This window comes from Siniperca chuatsi, linkage group LG4 (genome assembly GCF_020085105.1).
Source record: "Siniperca chuatsi isolate FFG_IHB_CAS linkage group LG4, ASM2008510v1, whole genome shotgun sequence".
In the NCBI taxonomy this organism is placed as follows: domain Eukaryota; kingdom Metazoa; phylum Chordata; class Actinopteri; order Centrarchiformes; family Sinipercidae; genus Siniperca; species Siniperca chuatsi.
Window position 1 is genome coordinate 6,234,899 of NC_058045.1, and position 23,885 is coordinate 6,258,783.

The 23,885-nt window shown below is 40.5% G+C and overlaps 1 protein-coding gene across 1 annotated transcript in view; it reads left to right on the plus strand.

Annotated features, from left to right (window-relative positions):
- The window catches only part of pparab (peroxisome proliferator-activated receptor alpha b), a 33,506-nt gene that overhangs the window by 807 nt on the left and 8,814 nt on the right, over nt 1-23,885 (plus strand). Inside the window, exons 2-4 of the mRNA XM_044194385.1 lie at nt 12,116-12,349; nt 15,136-15,299; nt 17,528-17,666. Of these exons, the coding sequence (XP_044050320.1) occupies nt 12,157-12,349; nt 15,136-15,299; nt 17,528-17,666 (496 nt within the window). The 5' untranslated portion in view covers nt 12,116-12,156. The remainder of the gene's footprint in view (nt 1-12,115; nt 12,350-15,135; nt 15,300-17,527; nt 17,667-23,885) is intronic.

Below are 23,885 nucleotides of genomic sequence, written 5' to 3' on the forward strand. Positions count from 1 at the left end.
TGTAAATATTGGTTCCAAAGTGCGAAGAATGACATTCTGCAGCTCAACTAATGATTTGGTCACTTTAGAAAATTGACCACCTCCCTTAATAACACTCTTGTTCTTTGAAAGTGAAATTTGACCCATATCCTGTTGTACCTGTCCTATTCCCCTAAGCAATATAGGAATGCAGCCTTTCTTTTCCCACAAATAGCAGCACAAATTTCAGCTTTTTACTCTTCAGATTAAAATGCCTACAATGGGGTCAAAGGGTTTCCAAAGTTAAAGTCCTTGACAGTGCCTTTTGTTAGTCGTTTATTCTTGTTCAAACACCAAAATCCAACTTCTCCCTTTGCTTATATCAAATGTAATTTTTCTTTTGCATTAAATGTAAGATGACATTAGGACTGACTAGATACCACAGTGACTCCTGACTGATTTGTGGTGGTTGAAGGTTTGTTTGTGTTTTTAAATGCACATTGTTAGAAGAGACTTACTTTTTTAGTTACGATTGAAAAGTTGTATCTTGAGGTCTAGTGCTTGTTGTGCGTGTGCCTGAAAGTGAGACTTCGAAGGTGATCTGAAGACAGATTCTCCGTTCTGCAGTTCTAAAAACTCAGTCCTCTGTGTACCAGACTTTTACATGAGTCCCCCTTTATTTGCTAACCCTTAAAGCCAGTCTCCACATTGACGTGGCATTTAACTTCAAAGGTCATTGCTCAGAACCGTTTTTACACACCTTATCAATCTGGTGACTGTGGTTTAAAATCCATCAATAATCATGTAATGTTTGATGCAGCTTCAAAGTGTCTTTATTTATGTTGACAGAGTATAGCAAATTGAAAACAAACCATTGAATATTTTTTCACCTTAGACTGAAGAATAAATCACTGCTTAGGCAAAAAATGTTCCAAGAGATATTATCAAAATATACATACCAAACCCAGATCAAATAGAACTTGCACGTAACTTTTTTTTTTTTTTTACTTACTGGTGAATACCAAGTGGGTGTGGTTATCAGGGCAATCAGATAGTGTCACAGTTAAAAAATGTCGAAGTCAATTTAAAATCTTTTTTCCTTTGGTATTCCAAGCATATTTTTTCCCCATGATAAGTTCCACCTATGCTTTCTTTATTCCATGCAGATTTCACTAGACACTCATGTGAGCATATGGATCTCACTTACTCTGCAGAACGTTTTGCATACTGCACTAGCATGTTTGTTTTTTTTTAAAGGTGTGGTACGTCTGTCATTACACTACTGTAATCAGAGGGACACACTGCATTCACCCTTATCTCTCATGCATAATGCATGAAAAATGTCTTAAGAAACAAACTGTCTCAGCTCTGCTTCTCTGAGTCAGCCTTAAGGGAACTTGCCCTGCCGTTGTTTTTTCTGTAGCTAGTTTCTGTCCAGCTGTGCTGACACTTTTGTCTCCAGGAACCTGAGACCTGTAATCAGCTTCTGCCTGGTTGCATTCACAGCCTGGAGTGACAGTCTTTCAGGCGCAGAAACAAGAACAGAGTGAAAGGCAGAGGTTTCTCCTCTCTGTTCCTCAAACAGGACATTCTGGTTCTGTTCCAGCTGCACATTCTCAAGAGTTTATCATTTGTCTCTGTTGTGGGTTCATAAACAAGTGTATTGTAAGTATGTTTTGCAACAAGAACCTAGTTCCACTGACCTATTTTTCAAGTCCCTACATCACCGATGGCAGAAGAGCAGTGGCAAAAATGTTAGCATAGGGCATAGTTTTGAGAGCATGTGTAAGATTAGTCACTGTCTTAGATGCTAACATCCAGCATTTGTTTTGTGTGCATTAAAAATAGTTTTAGGGAAATGTAATTCCAGAAGAGTCTTCCAGCTCTTATAGACACTCACTGACAAGGATCAGTAGTACTGGCTTGTTATCCACTCTTCAGGTTCAAGGACACTTCTAGTATTTCTCACCTGTGAGAGCAACCTCAAAGAAATAAGCGTCCACAGGTAGTTGGTCTTGTGTTGGGGACTGTTGGCCGGGGTATGCTTGAAACAAACTAGTTTGTGCCAAGTGTCTTCCAACCACATTTAAAGGTAAACGTGTTTATAGCTGTTCCAGATGGCTAAACTCAAAGGTGAACTGAACATATATATGTTCAGCAAACATATATTGGTAGATGACTTTGTAACGTTCCAGTGTTTACTTCACAATCATAGAGATGGAGGATAAAATGATTGCCAGTGCCACTGTGATAACTTTCCAGAGTTGTAAAATCCTTCCTCATATTATAAACAGATGACCATTGTTTTTGGCATCTGATAAGCCTTCATACTCATGGATTTGTCATTTAAACTTGACTTCCTGGATAAAATTTTGCCCTCTTGTTGGTACCTGTAATAACAGACCCACATCAACGCAGTTTTTTTTTGTTGTACAATGCTATTTTCAGTCCCAGCCTGGTCTTTCTGGCTGTTTGTAGTCACTTCTATGGCCACTTTTTCTTTTGCAACTTGTGTCCTCTATCGCTCAGATTTGACCTTCATCTGAGCCAGGTCTATTTCCCTTTGAGCCTTCCTTATGGTAAAGTACCTCTGGGTTGAATAGGATTGAGGCCTTCCAGCCCGACTTACAGTAAGCAGCTCTGATTGGGGAGGGATGCTGTATGTAAGAATTTGTATGTGGAACCATGAGGGGACTTGACAGGAGGATTTGATGGGTCTCTCGAAAGAAATGTCTTTCTCACCACAACGTCTTTGTCTCTCCCAATCCTGTGTTTCTGGTCTGCTTATGTGAGAGTCACATCTTTTCAACATCCAGTTGTCACTCTGTTTGTATCTTGTTGTCTGTTTTTTGAGGCAATGGGGTCTGATCCTCATCCACGTGAGCCAAGGCCTGTAGAAATCCTCATCAATGACTTATCCCTGGTCTTATCTACTCTCCCACTCTAATTCTATCACTGACGAATCCCACTCTCTTTCAGCTCCACTCATCCGCTCAGACAGAAACATCATCGGTATTAACCTTATTTTACTTAGATTTAGTGGTAGAACAAGGAACAAGGCCTCTTCTGTATTCATCAGTTTTGCAACAAGATTTGCATGTTTTGGTGTAACAGAGGTCTTTGACAGTAGTATGAAAATTGACAGTGCTTACATGACAGATGACCATGCCAAAGGTTGAGGCAACAAAACCATACTACTGTGTATGTGTGTCAGCGGTGCATCTTACACTGGTGTTTTTTGTAAAGCATTGGATATATTTTATGAGGTGGTGTGTGTGCATATATGAAATGAATGAATAGGCCCTTGGAAAATGAACATTTTTTTCAAGATTTGCTGGTTGCAATTTCTGCTTACTTGCTGCATGTAGGAAGCCAAAAAAACATTTTGTGTTTTTGACGTACTCAGCGATCCCACTACAGTAGCAAATTAGTGTTGTTCTGTCACCAGGACTGTGTGCTGCATGCCTCCCCACAAACACGTAGGCTGGTTTGGCAGCCAAAAGGGGGGAACTCAGGACTTCAGTGTCATGCTGGAAAATGTAACAAGATACACACAGTTGTCTGAGCAGAGAGAAATATTCCCAGCTTCACGTTGTTCTCATCTCAGTTTTGGTGATTTCTGCACTCTGGCACTCCCTACTCTATTGTTTTTCAGTAATGCAGAAACTCCCTTAAAACAATTTTGGAAAGTTCTTGAGCATACCTCAGAGCAAAGATTGTTTTGGGCAAAGAATGGGAAAATTTCTTTCTGTTGCCTTATTAAAGTGGAGATGCAACTAGTGATTATTTTCATTGTTGATTAATCTGACTTATAATTTCAGCCCTTAACTATAGTATAAGATTTCTCCCCAGAGTGATTCCTGCACACCTAGCATAATACTAAGAATTGAAATACCCCCTGTAATGTTGTAGCACATGTACTGTCCTCATAAATCAAGCCACAGCGTGTAAAATGTTATATATTTCTTGGCAGCACTGCACTCAAGGTGGTCAGTCAAAGTTCACAGGGCTACAGACTATGAGCTTTGTCTGCTGTCCTCGTTTCCCTGTGTTGCCAGGGGATCAGTGTATTGTATCTTGGCATAGCCTCAGAGGAGCAACTAGTAGAGCAGTACAGGCTCACTTGAACATTCCCTTCTTTTTGGCACTAAGCCACGATATGTACATTGTAGGCCTACATGATATTCAAACTTGCCTGTCTCTGTATTCAAGCCTAGAAAATTCTGATCACTAGAATTTGATTTCCTCCACTCCAGGAGGAGTGCTTATGGAGACAAAGCCATGTCCACATTTATTGCATTTCATGTTGAGTGGAAAATGCTGAATACTGCAATCTTTTTTTGTACAATATTGTACAGTTCTGCCATCCAGCACAGTTGCTGTATATCAGTACATAAGTATGCAACGGACGGAAAATCAGTCAAATTTAATAAACACAAAAAATGTAAAAGTGTAAATTAAGGTGACTCGTACAGGCAAAACAGGTGACTCATAAAGGCGCTTTATGGTGTTGTTGGCCCAGTTTAATATATGCAAGTGCAGCTTGCTGTCTTCTTACCCCACATCAGTCTAGTGATAAAAGCAGCTGGAAAGATTGCAGCAGTTTCCCCACTCTGAAATTTAAAGTTTGAATGTACTGCAGGGAGGTTTTGTAATGGCTGGTCTGCTTGATCCTTGTGACTGATTTGGAAATAAGCACAAAATGGCAGCCAGGAGCCAGCATTTGGCACAGAATGGAGGTGTTGCTTAAGGACAGTGTCGTTAGCGATTGGTGATTTTGGCAGCTGGGAACAGTGAGGGTCGAGCCTGCCAGTTGTTCAGCTGTAAATACATGTAACACACAAGGGTAGCTAGTTAAGCTGTCGCTATAACTCAGGTCAAGGTTACACAGCAGCTGTGTTATTTCTCCATATGTCCTGATGCTGACACTCTCAGACTATGGTCTTATTAATAACTGCCAGTATATCATGACCACTTGCTTTCCACTGTCCACTGTCTTTCCCTCCCTTTGTTATATTCTTCTGAGCCAGATAAAGATGCCCCATGCAATCAGATTTATTATAAATCATATGCTTTTAAACAGAATTGCTCCATAAATGCATTGTTCAATGCTTCAGCATGTGCCCTTATTGCCCTTCAGTGTTTAACATGTTATTGGAAACTTATATTTATCCAATACTTATGTTATAAAATGCTTGATGAATCAGCCAAGTAAACAGCCAAAAGTGATTTTTAAAAAATGCATTAGTATTTAGAAACCTTTAACTTGCTCGAACTAAACATTTAAGATATCAGAAAGTTACCAGGAAATATGTAGCTTTATTAGAGGTCATGACAACAGTGAGTCAGTGTGCCATGCGGGCAACACACCCATGTCCATGTGTCTAAATTCAAATTTTTGACATTTTCTGTTTCCCCAAAACTGAAAGGTAATGATTGCTGTCACTTCCCAAAGCTTTTATTCATATGGAGAAAAACTTGCATGTGCTTGTTTTGGCTCCATAACACATACACACATGCAGGCACACTTTCCACCATGTAATGATGTTCTATAAACAGCCAGTGTGGTCGGGTCGCCGTAGACCTTTGAGGTAACGTGATACACTGTCACATTGCACCTTCTGCAGTGTTTTATGGTCAAATTGTATTGGCTCTGTCTTGTGAACGTGTGTGAACATTTAATTATTATTTTTACACTGAACACGCTGTCAACGCAGAGGTCAGAGTCCACTGGGGTTTATCTAACTTTTTATTTTTATTTCTCAACTCAGTGCAGCAGTGGGCGTTTAATATGCCCGACAGCCAAAGCAAGAGCTCATCTTGAGTAACACTTCATAGAAATCACAAGTCCTGTCCGTTTATAAATAGAATAATTGAGAAACATGCAAGTTTCCTCCACGAGTGGAATAGATAACTCCAGTAGTTGAAAACTATGAGGTATATTGAGTAAAGTAGCTCCTGTAGTGGTGTCCCAGTGGCTTAGTTGAGTGAGAAAAAATACTTTTATCTAAGATTTATTTGATTTATGTTTTATATAAGAACTGGTATACACCCATGGAGATGAGGGTGGCTCAAAAATCTATTTGAATACTTCCTGGTAATAAGCTGTTCTGTCTCAGTAAAGAATGTGACGAGACAAGCCGTAGGTGCTATCCCACCAAGTTTCTGCTTTCATATTAGTATATCATAAAGCTAAGAGTAAAGCAAAAGGCATTGTGGACTTCCTAATAATTTTTGCGTCATTTGGTGATAATGGATTTATTATGTGCGACTAAACATATTAGCCAAATATTTACACAAATCGTGTATAATTATATAATTGAACCTCATCTTTTAGGCCAACATGGATGAGGAGTTCTTTGAAAGTGCTTTGAAAAAAATGGACATTTGAGTATCTACAGTTCACTGACATCTGCTTGTCTTGTTCGCTCAACCTTCTGCTGATGAAGATCATATGATACAATCGATAGGAGATTGTTTTCTCAACTGCTGTTTCCGAGGTCAAGAATGAACTTCAAACCTCAAATCATTTACATGCTTTACATCACAGCTAACTTTAAATGTATTTTTTTCTGCCGTTGCAAGCAGCCATTATTTCCATTTATTTCCATATGAAAATCTATAAGCAGACCCTTGAGTTGTGTAAACCATCACATCAAGTCTTCATTATTTTGTCACATTACATTGCTGTTATGAGGTAATGTAGTGCAGAAGTTTCATGTTAATCTGCACTTAAACTGCATTACCTCATAACAGTAATGTAATATTGGCAAAGCCTAATGCAGGCTTGATGTTCATAATGATAAATTAAGCAACTCAAGCAAGTTTGCTAATAGATTTTCATATTGTACAAAAATTAATGGAAAACCAATGGATGTCTAGAAATGTGAGACATCCAAAAATATAAACCTTTATAGCATGCATTTTAAATTAGTCATTAGAATGTAAAGTATACATAATTTCTAGTTAAGGAGCTAAAATTTGCAAACACAGCAGTTTGGACCTTCAAGTCTAAACATAGCAGACAAAATTTGCTGTCTGCTGTACATTTAACTGTCATTGACTCTGAAATGACAAGGTAAGTCACCTGATAACTGGACAATTGAACTGTAAGCTGTCATATGGCCCATCTGTCACAGACTACAGCTAAAGTCCAATGTCAATCACTTCCCAGTCTGTACTTTGATCAATCTCCATAACGATAATAGGGCGCCGGCCAGCATATCAGTCCTGAGAGATAAGGGTTCACTTGAGTGTTTACACTGCAGGCACGGTCCAGGCTGAGCTCATAGAGTGAACTCTTCAAACAAATGGACAGGCGGAGCTGGCGGGACAGCCCCATCAGCCCATATTCCTGCTCTAAGACCACCGTTATGCCCCCAGGGGCCCTTCTTATTACAGGCCTGTCAGCACTCAGACCACAGGATGGGTTGATTAAAGATTAACCTGTGGTCCGCTCTCTCTCCCTCTCTCTCTCTCACACACACACACACACACACACACACACACACACACACACACACACACACACACACACTGAATGATCATACAAACTATTGGAAAGAGCTGGATGTCGTGTTGTCAGGAACCAAAGTTGCACGGAAGACCCTTCTGTCTCTTCTCATTGCCAAGGTATGTTCTCCTGTACAACTAGTACTACAGTGTTTTCAGTAATCTTTTTTTTTTTTTACATGCCTTGGCGAGACAAGCCCATACACACGTCTAATCACTTGGCCTGCTGCCAGCGTTATCTGTGTTTTCTTGTCATAACATTTGATGTTCGTTGTCATCCTTGATGGATTTGGAAAGCATCGAGCTTCATTGGATGCCCCAGAGACAATAGTTGGTCGTGGAGGCTGTGTGATTATACTTTTCCGTTATCAGCTGAAGCATGTGTGCATCTGTGTGGATATAGAGTTGCCACAGGATCAGATAACATGATCCCCTTTAGGTGTACTACTTCTTAAGCAGGTGATTTGTAGATCATTTTCTTGAAGATCTCAGACGGCTGTGTAAACTAACTTCATGCTGGTCTATGACCTTCCCTGTTGGGAGAGTAGGAGGCTTTCTACATGCCTGGGTTACATTCAGAGCATGTTTATCTGCCTCGGGCGGAGATTACAAGCAGCTTCATGGCCTCTTTGTTTAATGTGGGTATTGAGTGCAATGGATGAGCATAACATGGGGGGCTGGGTGAACATGCTAAGCAACTGTGCAGAAATCCATCAGACTGTATGGATCATTTATGCTCCACTCATACATCCAGCCCTGTGATCCCTGCTACAGAATTGCTAATACACAAGTCTGTAATGGGATTTATTGATTTTAATGAGAGATTGAATTCCAGTGGTAGGGGGTTGTAGCTGTTTTCACATGCCTGCCTCCCCGCCTGCTGCTGATTTCAAAGCCAGATCCATGTGCTGGCATTGCCATGGCATCGTCATGGTGACCTTGGTGGCTCTTGGTTAGTGGTCTTTTTTCAGTGTAACCCCCCCTCCTCCCCTTTTGGACCCTAATCTCAACCCTAACCCACACAAACATGTATGACCTTGCTCATCTTTCTCTCAGTGTGTGCTGTGGCCTCAGCGGGCTTGGTTGAGGGAGCATAAGAGAGGTCTTGACCTAAGGGACAAACTTCTCACATCTCACTTGCTCACTCTGTCTCGCACATTGCTGATAAAGACCCAGTAATCTATCTTAACTCGTGGGTCTAAGGACAGAGGGTGTTGTATGCTGTACAGATTGTAAAGCCCCTTAAGGCAAATTGTGATTTGTGATATTGGGCTATATAAATAAAATTGACTTGACTTAAGTGACATTCCTCTCTATCCCCCGTGTCTCTCTCTGTCTTTCTCTTTCCCAATCCATGAGACCTCTGCAATCTGCAGCTAAGCGGCTCCGTGTGTTTGCATTCTTATGTTGTATGTTGGTGGCAACACAAGGTTAGCTTGGTCTATCACCTCATAGCTGCTGGAAGGGGGTCATGAGTTCAGAAAAGGACTTGTGTCATATATGTTATTAAAATAGAAAGGCATGCATGCAGTGGGTGTGTGTTGACACAGCCTCAATATATAGTCCACTTTAGATTGACCTATATCTAGACTGTAAACTCAGAAGTTTATACTGAAAACATATAGTCTGTAGGCCCAAATGTATCTCATCTTACCACTAGATAAAAAGGTGCCCAGGTTAATGGAGTATTATCTGAACAGACAGCATGGTTGTCAAGGTGTAGCCGAGAAGCTTCTTTATTTTTCTTGTTGAAGCAGTATTATAATGAGGCAGTGCTGAGTGAAGTGAGTGTATGAAACAGGATGTCCTCTAAAGGAAGACCTGAGGGCCAGGAGCTAGCGGCTGAATGCTAAAGAGGTTTGCTTTGTCCTAGCAGAGCTAACACTGCCTCCATTCAGAAGTATATTGTAGAGAGTAGCTCAGTAAAGCGGCCCGCCTCATATGCCAAGCTTTTTTTCATGTGGGTTAATGTAATGGGTGGGAATCTTCAGGGTCTTTACTATTATATTCAGTTCAGTTCCTCTGGGCTGTGATTCTTGATGGTAACATTTAGTTCATTGCATTGTGTTTTTTTTCCCTCTGCTTCTTAACCCTGTATTAAACCTGAAAACCCATGTAGAAATTTCACTTAGTTGACTATTTCACTAAAAATGCTACCGTGTTTATCACTTGTTGTGCTGTCTTTCCCAATGGCTTCAGCACTAAAACATTTATATTCATATTCATCCATTTGCCAATAAACAAGGTACCATTACATTACCAATGTTTTCAATAGACATTAGGATGTCGTATTTCCAAAATTTCCATCTCCCAAAGCGTGAATACCAAGTTACCATCAAGTACCACCCTCTTTAATATATTTGCAAAAGCTGAAGTGTGTTGAGACATTTGCTTTCAGTGCAGGAGCAGCTAGGCTGATTGTGTTTTTCCACCTCTGCCATGTGCAATCAAGGTAGCTCTAAAGTGAGCAACAAACAAGAGCGATTGATGTTGCTTCACAACAACGCAGAGTTGTATTAGACAATGTGCTCTGTAATTGTAAAGGATGGCTCACTGCTCATCCTTAGCCACATCCAGCCGTGTTGTACCACGTGGCTGGACTTTGAGCCAGGTCTTGTTGTCTTGCTGTTGTTGTTATTATATATTTTTTCAGTTATATCACTGTTCTGTCATGCTGCCCGCTAGTCACCCACCAGCCCTGGATGTAGTATGGACCTTCCCAAGGTTCTTCCATTTTTTTTCCTCTTACTTGAAGGGTTAAAATATCACTGAAAGAGAGATTAATTTTATCAATATTAACAGTCACATAACACATAGAATAACGTTTATATAATCCATTTTATTTGCCTTCTGCACTCAAAGCGAAACTATATGCAAATGATCTATACTTTCAGTAGCTGCTTCAATGGCATACCATTCATTTCTGTCATTGGATCTTTTAAATAGACTCACAGGGAGCACTGAGGGCATAAACATTTTGAGCATGCAGTCAGTCTCTCTTCTTAAACAGCCTACAGTACATTACACAGTGTGGTGCAAGTTAAGGTTAAACTAAAGGCGGTGTAAAGGTGTGGAATGGCTGAGAACAACCAGCAGTTGCTATCTTATAGCCATATAGCCACCCTCACCCCCACTGCCCACCTCCCCCCTCGTTTGATGTTCTTAGCGGGTCCTGGAAAAGGGCTTACTGAAGATTGACCTAGTTTAAATGCAGATGTATGAAGTTCTAATATGCAATATCAGGTCCATTCCCTCTGCCAGTCTTAAGCTTAGCCAACAAGACAAGCCTACTTCTTAGTGCACTGTATGTGTGCATGTGTATCTTATAGCTCCTCCCAGTTCCCACTGTGCAATTCAGCAAAATCTCACCCATCTACTCTACAAGCCAGTCTGTCATGTCTCTTCTAGCTCACCCCAGACCTTCCTGTCACAGCACAACCTAAGCCAGCCCAGTGACCTACATTAATCCCTCCACATGTCTCTGTGCCTCACTTACTGTCTCTCTGTCCTCCTCTGTCTTTCTTTTTCTGCAGCAGTATGAGGTTTGTAAGAATAAGGTTACTGTATTTGGAGTGAATAGCTCAGAAGAGTGGAGGGGCCTGTGTTGTGTCATAAGATACTCCATTTCCTTCATTCCCTTACTGCCTGCTGACCCACTATAGCAACATGCAGCACCTGTTGGTGTGGATGGCCACACGTTGCATCAGCACTACTCATTAGGTCTAAATGTATTAGTCAGTGCTGTGTTGAATCATGTGCGTGGAAAGATAATGCAGTATTACTCTGTGGTGTTGATGTTGATAATGATGTTATCAGTTTTTAGCCATGCTAGCGGTGTGGCTTTATGGATGCCAGTGTTGGCCAGTCGGTGGGTCCACCATTTTGATCCACACTGAAGTACAACTAGGCTATTGGATGGACTGCCACGAAATTGTGTACATTCATGGTGCCCAGATGATGGATCCTAACCACTTCGGTGATCCCCTAACTTTTCTTCTAGTGCTGCCAGCAACATTTTCCCTTATCTAGTAAAATATCTCAACACCTACTGGATGGATTGGCAAAGAATTTGGCACAAACATTCATAGTTCCCAGATGATGTATCCTAATGACAGTGTAGAGCCCTTTACTTCCTTTAGTGCCACAATGAGGTTGTCATTTGTGGTTTTGACTGAAATGTCTATTGGGCAGATTGCCATGACATTTTGTACAGACGTTCATCTCTCCCTCAGGATAAATTGTGATCCCCTGATTTTATATTTTGCAGCATCATCAGGTCAAAGTTTTAATTTGTGCAATACTTTAAACTTTGCCGTAAATTTTGGTTTATGACCAAATACCTGCAGGCTAATGACATGTTCTCTGTCTTTATCGCTAATTAGCAAATCTTAGCATGCTAACACGCTAAACTAAGATGGTGAACATGGTAAACGTTATACCTGCTAAACATCAGCATGTTGGCATTGTTATTGTGCGCATGTTAGCAAGCTGACGTTAGCATTTAGCACAAAGCACTGCAGTATCTTAACCTCACAGGGCTGCTAGCATTATCTTGTCTTCCTCTGTCTGTTTCCAAATCACTTCTTTGACTTCTTTGTCCGTCTGTCCCCCCCCCCCACCCCCACCCCCTGTCCTCTGTCTCCAGTCTGATGTGTGAGAGTGCTGGCAGCCCGCTCCTCCACCGTGATGGTCGACATGGAGAGCCACTACCATCCGCCTTCACCCCTGGAGGACTCGGTGCTGGGCAGCCCCCTGTGCGCCGATGACAACTTCATGAGCAGCATGGAGGAGCTCCAGGACATCTCCCAGTCCATCGACAATGACGCCCTCCCCGAATACCAGTCCTCCAGCAATGGCTCAGAAGGTTCCACTGTTCTAGGTGAGCTCTCAATATCACTGAATTGAAATGATATCTTAAGATTATTAATAATATGGTGAGATGACAGTGTGGGGTTTGCTCCCACACTGCCATTCCACAGTTTCAAAGTGTCCCCGGCAGCTCAGTGTAATCTCCTTGCCATTGTTGTTGTTGTCAGAGCAGAGGTCCCTCAATTTAGCCCCCTAATCCCTAATTTGCTCCAGCTGAATGTTCAGAGAGGACATACGTTTTGGCTAATTTAACGTCTTCATTTAACCTACAACAAAGCTGCACTACAATCCTTTGGCAGTCCTTTCTTTTCTCACATTGTCTGACTCACCCACTTTTTTACCTCTTTGGCCAATAGTCCCTTGATCTTAATTGGTTTGTCCTTGTCTCTGATTTACGGAGTGCCTTGATGCATTTTCCTGCCTATTTCCCACCAAATTCCTTATTTCTTCTTTTCTCTTTCGCCTTATCTACTTCTTAATTTCTGTACTCCCTTGTTTTACCGCTCTGTCCTCCACCAGCCCTTCTCCTCGCCCCATATCCAATAAGAAATTCACACATTTGTCAGCCACCATGCACCACCTCTCAGGAGACATTCATTTTGCTGCTGTGTTATCTCCTGAACAAAAGTCACGTGGACATCTGGGAAATGTATGCTACTACTAAATTATGCAACAAGTGAAGAAGCCGTGAATAGTCCAGAAAGATAAACGTTTAATGGAAGAATAGAGGTTTTGAATGAGGGAGAAGGAAGGAAAGGAGAAAAGACAGGGAGGTATAGGGATATGGCATCACAGAAACATTGATGATGTCATGGAAGAGTCAGTGAGAGGGTGTTTAGGATTTATGGGTGTTTGGGAGCACTCACAGTGAGAGACAGGAGCAGAAGAAACACTGACATGCTTTTCTTGTCCACACTCAGTTGAAACATGTGCACTTGCACCAAGCAGGAACACAGCTCCAGGTCTGCTGCCAAATGCTGCTTATCCAAGTTCTGGCGTCTCTCAACCAACTCATGTGGCTTGACTTAGTGCCACTGTTTTGTACTATTTCATCTTTGCTATTTGTGTACCAAGCTAGTTCTACCAAACATGTTCCCTTCACAAGGTGGAAAAAGAAAACTGTTGACAACCTATGGCAAGCCCCATGACCTGTCATCCATGACGAAGATCAGTAATACTACTCCAACGCTGTTATGCTTACGACAGGCAACACACCACAGACGGCATTCTAATATCGCTGAATAAATGGTTGCTGTGATGGAACAGACTGTCTTTGACGGGCAAAGTGGACTTAAAACTGTACTTAACTGTACTTAAATTCCACTAGTTCTTTGCTAGAAGGAGATGATACTTCACAATAGAGATGCATTCATTAAGGCAGACATAGTTGCATTTTTTTTTTTTACTTACAATTTCTCAAGACAGTGACTCAATTTGTTGTCTGATTGTGGTGACAACTTGTATCCACTTGTATCAACTTGTATCCTATGTACTGTAGGCTGTAGCAAAATATAATAGGGTCATCAATTGTTATACTTTCATAAAACTATTACATTGTCTACACTCTGGCACCATGCATGACATTTGCTTAGCTTCACCAGAAATGGGAATTAAGGCGGGGTTATGTTTGGAATGAACTAGTTCATACAAAGTGTCATCCAATCACATCTGAAGGCAAAAGAGTTTATATAAAGAGAGAGAGTTTTTGCTATAATACTTACATGCTTTTACCTTAGTAAGTTTAGAATGCAGAACTTTTACTTGTAGTGGAGTATTTCAAAGTTGGTATTAGTACTTTTGCTTAAGTAATAGACCTGAATACTTCTTCCACCTCCGGTTAACACACCCACAACATAACTGCTCCTCAGCAGCGACCAGCAGAAACTGAAAACTCAAATATGATATGATATGGTCATCTGCTATATCGCACATTAATTAATATTCGAATATATTGAATGTATTTGAGATATCGCCCAGCCCTAAAACATACAGTATTACATTTCAAAATGTTAAAGTTGTTAATTTAAAGTTGAATTTCAGTGCTATAAAGAGCACTTCTAGCACAACACAAATATACAGTTTATACATGAGTGTACATATGATCATGAGAATGATTGTAGGTCTACAGCAACAATGGAAATCATACATACTGACATATTGACATCAATACAGATGTCTGTGTGTGCCCACTTTCAAATCAGATATGATTATACCATGTGTGGGGGCCAATAAGAGCCATTGTTTTGTTAGTTTGAATGTCAAACGCCAACACTGAACGTCAGAGAGGACGAACTAGTTGAGAAAGTTTGTGCACAAAAATAAGCCTTTCCTCAAAAACCCTTGCTAAGGTGCTCTTGAGCAAGGTGCTTTTTCTCCACTGGGTCTGCCTTGTGCACAGCAGAAGAAAATATGGATTTGTTTGGCAGAAATGGCAAAAATAACAAATAGTAAGGAGTAAATAGTGCATTTATTAGAGGACTATTTCCAGCTGCAGATTTGGTGCTCTAGTGAGTATTTCCAGCATCAGGATTGACTCAAAATAGACTACATTGCGCATGTTCATCATAATGAAGGAACAGAAGAATAAGCTTTATCAGGCTTCTTAGTAGGATCTATTAATTGCTGGTTTTGGTCGTTTCATGAGATTTGTTGACAATAAGAAATATATACAATATTACCAGACTTATCCTTTAAAATACACATTAATCTGTGTAGTCGTTGCCTTAAGATGTGTGTATTAGTCAGGGGCAATAGTGCGATGACACGTTTAATCACCCATGTGCTTATGTTTTGTAGATGCCCTGACACCAGCCTCCAGCCCGTCGTCGGTTGTTTACGGGGTGGCAGCAGGCCAGGAGGACTTCTCATCTTCCTCCTCATCGCTCAACTTGGAGTGTCGAGTTTGTGCTGACCGCGCCTCGGGCTACCACTATGGAGTCCACGCCTGCGAGGGCTGCAAGGTCAGATGAAGAATGCACACATGAATTATACAGTAAAACAAGTGGTTCTATCTTTAGATTTCATGTTAGACATTGGTGAAGACTAGACCCATGAAAGGATTAATGACTGAGCAGGTGGGTCTCGTTAATATGCTTCTCATTGAAGATGAGAATTGAATCTGTGGCCATATTATCACACATGCCTCTGCCTTAGCTGGTCTCTCTTATCTTCTCACCCTAAACTGTGTTTTACTTACTACTGTTTTCTCTCCCTCTGTCAATATTTCTGTCCATATCCATCAATCGCCTCCTCCCAAAGTCACCCACACTCAAGCACAGACATGCCAAGAATCACAAACAGCCTTCTGATTACACATTAACCAACTTCAAGACAATAAATCCTATATTTGGAAGTAAAACACTGAGGAAAGTAGGACTTGCCAGGCCAGAAATCCAGAGGCAGTGTGTCTTGTGACTAATGATAACTCCTAAGAGCATCAGAAATACCAGACTCGGCCTTCATACGTGGTCTCTCAATAATCTTTCAGTTAATTGTTTACCAGTCATGTTGAAGAACAACCCAAGGCTGTTTTTTAAGAGGCACTGAAGGACGAAGATAGTGTAACTCGAGCTGTGTGTGCATGTGTTTTTGAGCCTGTGTTGGTGTCAGTATTCTGTATTCTTTTTATATTTTTTGATTTAAATCTGTCATAATGGGCCAGCAAGGCTTGTCACATTTGAAAGGCTACTCCGAATTCTGCCCAGAATTGCAGCTGCCTTCTTTTTACATTTTTGAAGCTTTTCTTTTTTGAAGGTTGATAGTAGTGAGGTGACAGCAAATGAGGGGAGACAGAGGAGGGAAATGCAACGTAGGTTGCCAACTGGGAATTGAACCAGGGAAGTTGCAATCACAGTTAATGGTATGCATCTTAACATCTAGGCCACTACAACGCCCCAAAGCAGCCTTCTTTTGCCAGGATTTTGCGGATTGCCCCTGTTGTGTCCTTTCCAGCACGCAGTATCCCATGATCTGCCTTGTGCCTGTAAATATTTATAATGTAGCGTTTGGGTGGTTATCTGCAAAAGTATCACAAAAATATCACTTGACCATGTGATGAACCCCTGTAGTTACCAGGTGTTGGGGGTTTGTGTGCAGAGTGAGCCTGAATGATGGAAAGTAAAGGGGAAAATGATTATTGGCACAAACTGAGAAGTTATCCTTTCAAGAACTCTGAACATTGGTTATTTCTCTACAACTTTAAATACTCATGACTAAATAAGCGACAATCAGGTTAAAGTTATTTAGAGAAAATATTATTTAGAAACAACTTCACACACTCACACACATATGCACCCTCTCATGTGCATCCTTTCTACCTTGTTATTTAGTCATGAAACAGTAATAGGAGGAGGCTGAACTCTGTGATGTCACTGATCCTTTACGATAGTGGACACAAGCAGCGTCCGCTTCATTTGGCCTGTACTTCAGTTCTGTCCGGGCTTCATGTCAGCTTTGTTTTATGTGTGTCTATATGTGTGTGCACGTGAGGTTGGAGGTTAGTGGCTGAGAGTCACATGGTTGTAGCATGCCTGTGTAACCTTGTATTGTATGGCCGTTTGTGTGTCTTTCTTACTGTGTGGGTGTCTGTATGTATTTTGGCGCACTGGGTGACAGTTTTGGATAAAACTGCAATTTGCTATTAAATATGGCTAAATATGTTATTAAGCAATTCCCTAGGCCGTTTTCTACCCTCCAGCCAACCGCAAACATGCCACTTGGTACATCTGTTACATTGGAACATCTGTTACATTGGTACATCTGTTCCTCCCCAAAGTTAAATGTTTCTTTTTGTCAAGGTTGTGTAAGCGAGCAGAAACTGATGGTGAAACTATGTATCTGATATTGTCAGGCACCATTCATATGGGAATAAATAACTGCCTATCTAATGGCTTCTTTTGTCATTAAGAGTTGGCCAATAGTTTTTTTCTGGATCCTGAAACTGGTTTCATAACAGCAGAGTTTATTAAAAGGTAATTTACTAGTCTCTGTTACATTTCAGATTTTATTAGCTTGTGTATTTTTTCTTTTTATTTGTTTCACGTATTGCCTGATTAATCTGGTCTATGGTGTTCATGTCTCATTCATACAAATGAAAATAATTGTCAAAATATTAACGGTAATTGAATTTGTTTTCTTCATGTGAGCAGTATTCACATTTTAACAAATATTTTCCCCCTCATTTCTCCAGGGGTTTTTTCGGCGGACCATCCGTCTGAAGCTGGAGTATGACAAGTGTGAGCGCCGCTGCAAGATCCAAAAGAAAAATCGCAACAAGTGCCAATACTGCCGCTTCCAGAAGTGCCTGTCGGTGGGCATGTCCCACAACGGTGAGTTCTACAGAGCAGGTCTGGGCAGAGCTTCAAGCTCAGCGCACACACACACACACGCACACACATATGCATGGTTCTTGTTACTTGTGAGCACACAGTACTTAACAGAGTACCACAGTTGTGTAGGTGCCAAGAAAGATTGAACAAGCGCGTACACACACAATTAGCACAAATAAGCAATCTAACACCACAGTTGAGTGTTAAGTTGCATGTTAAAGCAAGTCACTAACTGAAGACTAATGCTGGCTATTAGACAGTGTCCTCAAAATGAACCCATTTAAACATTTGGACCATCTGTATTTTCCTTTATTCAGATTAAGACCACTTAGATTGCAGATCTAAGTGTTTTTTTCATTCATGTGCAGTACATGGTACATTTGTGTCTGTGCATGTTGCAATCATTGATGTGCTGGAGACATATTGAATTGCAATGGCTGAACCCACTCAACCCGTTTGGTGCAGATATGTGAACAAGAAGGGAAATCACATGACCAAGTGAGTCTAGCCACATGATTATGTGATTTCCAACCTGCAAAAACCTATGGATCACACTAATAGCCAGCTTTGCTGCACAGATAGATCTAAAAATAAAGAAAACACATTCACAGTCCAAAATATTAAAAATAATTATCAATAATGCTTATTAATCACATTTGACTAAAAAAAAAAAGAAAAAAGAAAAAACTTTGTCATCCAATGATTTAAACGATGTTTCATTTGTATTTATTTTGTCACTGGACCCTGCACTGTGTTTCACAGCAATCATTTATTTATCTTTGTTTGGAGTACAGGAATATTGAGGTTAAAGTATGAGATTCTGGTGAATGTTTACTCTGTGTAAACATACAAACATACAGTACAACATGGCATGCTGACCTTTGGCCAAGGTCAATGTCCTTATTAGAAAAAAGCACTGAAACAGATAGAGATGATGTGTGTGAATGTGTGTGTGTGTGTGTGTGTGTGTATGTGTGTGTGTTTGTGTGTGCAGGCGTGTAGGTGCTTGTTCTGTCTGGTCTGTCAGTGTATTTTTAGTAGAAGGATTGAAAAGGTCAATACAATCTGTGGGTTTACATATAGACTGTGCACACTTCCATATTCCATACTGGTGGCAGTGAACAAGACTAGCGCAGATTTTGATGATGATACGGTAGTGCCTTAAAGCTTAGCAGTAGTAGTATTTCTGTTAGCTGCTCTTCCTCTTACGGTATATGTGTATTGAGTTTCATGGGCCTAAATGTAACCATAGAGGGGAAGGAAGGAGATTTGAGACCAGTGCAACCTGATCTTTTGAGGTCTGGTGGTCTAAGAGTCCACAGTACTGCTAATTTTGGAGCTTTGTCCCCCGGTTTGTATCGACCGCCAGTTGATTTCACAGTTAAATCTGAAGATACTGGATGTTCCTTACTAAAATGGTTCAGCAGTTTTAACTTCTTTAAATTGAAATGTGTCACTAAACATTCAGACATTATCAGAAAGGGGAAGACATAGAAAGTTTTGTTTTGTATATGTGAAATTTACCCATTACATTTTACAATAAAGCACAGTGAGTTATGTTCGCATTAAATTTTTGTTATATTAATTATAGCAAGATGCTCTGTTTTATTTATTGACATAAAATCCTATATATAATACTTGCCAGTCCAGGCAGGGTTAAACTGACGGTTTTCATTGTCAAATGTATGTTTCAGGGTGACTGTCAATAGCCAGATGTTGTGAAAGCTACTAAAAGTGGTCAGAACTCACATGAGAAAACGTTTGGCAGTGTCGCTACATTTGTAAACATTCTGTCCAATCGGTACTGTGCATGTGGAACTCTCAACAGAGATGAGAAGGAAGCGAGCTCGTTAGCTACTTCCATAAAATATATATGTATATATGCTTACTTATTTTGTCATATATCAGATTTATGTATTCAATTTATTTATATAGCGCCAATTCATAACAGAAGTTATCTCATTGCACTTTTCATATAGAGTAGGTCTAGACTGTACTCTTTATATTATTTACAGAGACCCAACAAATCCCACCATGAGCAAGCATTTGGCGACAGTGGCATGAAAAAAACTTCCTTTAAGAGGCAGAAACCTTGGATAGAACCAGACTCAAGTGTTAGGTTTTGAGAGAGAAAGAGAAAGAGAGAGAAGTTTGGAGAGAGATATAGAGAGAGATTTAGAGAGAGAGAGATGGAGAAAGAGAGAGGGAGATGGAGAGATTTAGCAAGAGAGGTTTATACATAGAGAGAGGAGAGATTTAGAGAGAGAGAGGTTATTAGAGAGAGAGAGAGAGAGAGAGAGAGGTTTGGGAGGAGGGGGGGGGGAGAGGGAGACAAAATGCAACCACCTAGAATTTTTACAAATAATAGTAATGTAATTATAGTGGTAATATTAATACATTAATAATAATAGGAATGACAGCTATAGGAGTAATAATGACAGTATTAGTAACAGAGCCAATAACAACAACTGTAGTAGCAGTTGTCGAGCAGGAACACGGGGGCAGCAGGTGGCCCACAACCACAGATCCAGACTCTGCAGCTCCGGAGGCAGAAATACCTGCTGAAAGTGACAGAAGGAGAGAGGAGATAAACGAGAAAGCACAAAACTACGGGAGAGAGAAGATGTCGAGTTAGTAACATGCAGTAATGGGATAAAAATGCATACAGATGGAGAGGGAGAGAGGAAAGAGGTGCATCATGGGAAGTCTCCCGGCAGTCTAGGCCTATTGCAGCATAACTAAGGGATGGTTCAGGGCTCACCCAAGCCAGCCCTAACTATAAGCTTTATCAAAGAGGAAAGTCTTAAGCCTACTCTTAAATGTGGAGATGGTGTCTGCCTCCCGAACCCCTAACTGGGACCTGATTCCACAGGAGAGGAGCTTGATAGCTGAAGGCTCTGGCTCCCATTCTACTTTTGGAGACTCTAGGAACCACAAGTAACCCTGCATTCTGGGAGCACAGTGTTCTAATGGGGTAATAAGGTATTATGAGATCTTTAAGATACGATGGTGCCTGACCATTAAGAGCTTTGTAGGTGAGGAGAAGGATTTTAAATTCTGTTCTGGATTTTACAGGGAGCCAGTGCAGAGAAGCTAATATTGGAGAAATATGATCTCTTTTCTTAGTGCTTGTCAGTACATGTGCCGCAGCATTCTGGATCAACTGGAGAGTCTTTCGGGACTTATTCGGGCAGCCTGATAATAAGGAATTGCAATAGTCCAACCTAGAAGTAACAAATGCATGCACTAGTTTTTCGGCATCATTTTGAGACAGGATGTGCCTGATTTTTGCAATGTTGTGTAGGTGAACGAAGGCAGTCCTTGAAGTTTGTTTCATGTGGGTGTTAAAGGATAAATCCTGATCAAAGATAACTCTGAGGTTCCTTACAGTGGTGCTGGAGGATCTAGAGTAACTATATCTTTAGATAATGAGTCTTGGAGGTGTTTGGGGCCAAATACAACAACTTCAGTTTTGTCGGAGCTTAGCATCAGAAAATTGCAGGTCATCCAGGTCTTTATTTCCTTAAGGCATGCTTGAAGTTTAGCTAACTGGTTAGTTTCATCTGGCTTGATTGATAGATATGATTGGGTATCAACCGCATAACAATGAAAGTTTATGGAGTGTTTCCTAATAATATTGCCTAGAGGAAGCATATATGAGGTGAATAGAATCGGTCCAAGCACAGAACCTTGTGGAACCCCGTTGCAACAGCATCAACGTTTCTTAACTTAATAATACCCCAGATTTCATTAACTGACAAGCTAAACACAAAGTTTTTGGCGGGTTGTGAGAAAATAACAACTCCATAGCAATAATAAGTCTTACTGGAAATGGCTGGAATCTTCTTCCACAAATCAGTCGTTGAAACAGATGATTTAATGGAATGACACACTGTCCTCTTTCCACCTTTAGCCCCCCTCACAGAATCATCCACTGACACCGGCTCTTAGGAAATGGACTTATGCTCGGCTTAACATCACTCACTTCCTCTCTTCTTAATTTGACTTGGCTCCTGTCCAGTCCAATTGGCACTCATGCTGTCTGCTTGCTCCTGTATCTCATCCCTGCTCAGTCCTGCTCAGTTGGCCTGGATTTGTTTCAACAGTGGGTGGCTTGTTGGAAAACAGTGACATGAGATTTCCTTCTATGCTTTTATAGTCGTTTTGTAAAGTCGTTTTATAGTCTAATTGTAAATGCAGGCGGTATGTGCAGCTGGATGTTGGGCTCTCAGAGAGCGGTATGTGTGTGTGCATCAGCTTGTGCCCATCGAAATTGGTGAGGAGAGGTTAAAAACAGTTCACCTCTAATCTCATTAGTCACATGGGATCAGGCCGTCTAAGAAATGCCAGCATCCTCTTGTAGAAAAACAACTCTTGTATAGTGTTGAAGAACACTTCACACAACTGATGCCCACTTCCAACACACCTTGTAAGATGTATTAATGTGTTGTGTTCATCCATAATTTTCTATTGCTGTAATGCATAAAAATGAATAAAAGTCCTTTTACCTTTTTTTTGTTGAATGGACATTGATTCCATTCTTATTGGGGTTTTTTTCATTTGTGCTTTATTGGCATGAAAGTTTACAAAAATGCTACCAAAGCAACAAGACAAAGTAAATGTGCCTTTGGGGCTTTTTAGATGATAAATAAGGTGAGTCCAAAAATTCACTGCATGTTTGTGGATGTTAATTAATAAATGGATTATCAATGTTATTCTGATTAACATGGTCTTCATTTTGGTGGGTGTGTGTAATATGACAATAGAATTCTGCACATAGTATTTCTGTTTTCCCATCCAGTCCAACTGTGATGACTGAGTGGACCCCATACTTTGGAGTTAATTTATTAGGATTCCCATCGCTCCAGCTGATGAACACTTCACCACTATACATTTAATTTAATCAGAATTTGCATCTCATAAACAGTGGCAGAGCCAGACTGTTGTCATAGGGGTGGCCCGGCTGAGGCCAAAGTAATTAGTATCTTGTTCAGTCTTTCTGCGTGGTATGGTGCTGCACAAAGGTTAGATTATGATGTTTGCTTATGGCCAAAATGTGTGTATCTAAACATAAATAATAATAATAAAATTATCCAATTTGTCGCTGGCGGTTGAAACAACATGTAAACACTAGTGATCCATCCATCCAAAGCTGCTGCTGTGCCATGTATCACACTTAATTATAATTGAAAGCTACCAAGCGCCACACTGAGATCATTGTAGCGTTATACAGGACCTGATATTTAACATTTATTGATCATACAGCCTGCCAAATGCAACAACAACAAAACAGCCATAAACACGACTGAGCGGTCACACGAACACTCAGTCAGACTGAGCGGTCTTACCTTAAACCAGGTGATTTTTACATTCCTTCCGCTGTGCAAAAGGAAGGTGCATCACCAGACTTGAGTCTGGGCTGCCACCTGGCTGCGCCATCGCTCATAAAGTTTAGTTTTTATTGCACAGAGGACTCTTAAAACTAATTTTAGATGCATTCACTGCCAGGGTGAGACTGCCTGCATCTGTAAAAGTTAAGTAGACATAGGTGATGTTTTTGTCTTTGAAAGTACCTTCTATGGTAAACTGGTCTGTGTTTTCCTGACCTTTTGGCCTCTCTTTGGAAGATTGTTTTCACTAGATTTAGTGTGTGTGTCAAGTACTGGCACTGTGTTGTTTGCAGATCTAGTTGCTGCTGTAGTCTTTTTTTTATATAAACAAAATAAATAAATAAATCTTTATTAAAGTAGAATGTAACTTCCCTGACTTTGAAATTATGGCCTGGTGACTTTGGTTCAGCTGTAATGGTAATTCATTTATATTGAGGAATGCCACAGTCAAATCACTGCTTGAAAATCTGTCAAATTTTAAATCTTTTCTTCTTTTTTTTTTGGTACACGCTTTTAACTTGATATGTGGTCTGTGGTCGGCGTTCAGGTGTAAAGTTAGAACTTTGCTGATTATGATATTATGTTTGTCAAAGAAATGTGAAATTCTCTTGTTTAGAATACCACAGAATACTCAGATCCATAGATTGGGAGAAATAAGGCTTTGACACCAGATGTCAGGAAAACAGTGAGCACAGCAAGATGTTGAATAGCCTGAGCACTGCTTTCTATGTTTCCAGTGGTACTGCTCCACATGCTTTGTTTGGACAGATTTAATATTTTTTGGATACATTTAATGTTTTTTTCTGTGCTGATGTTTTGACTTGGATTC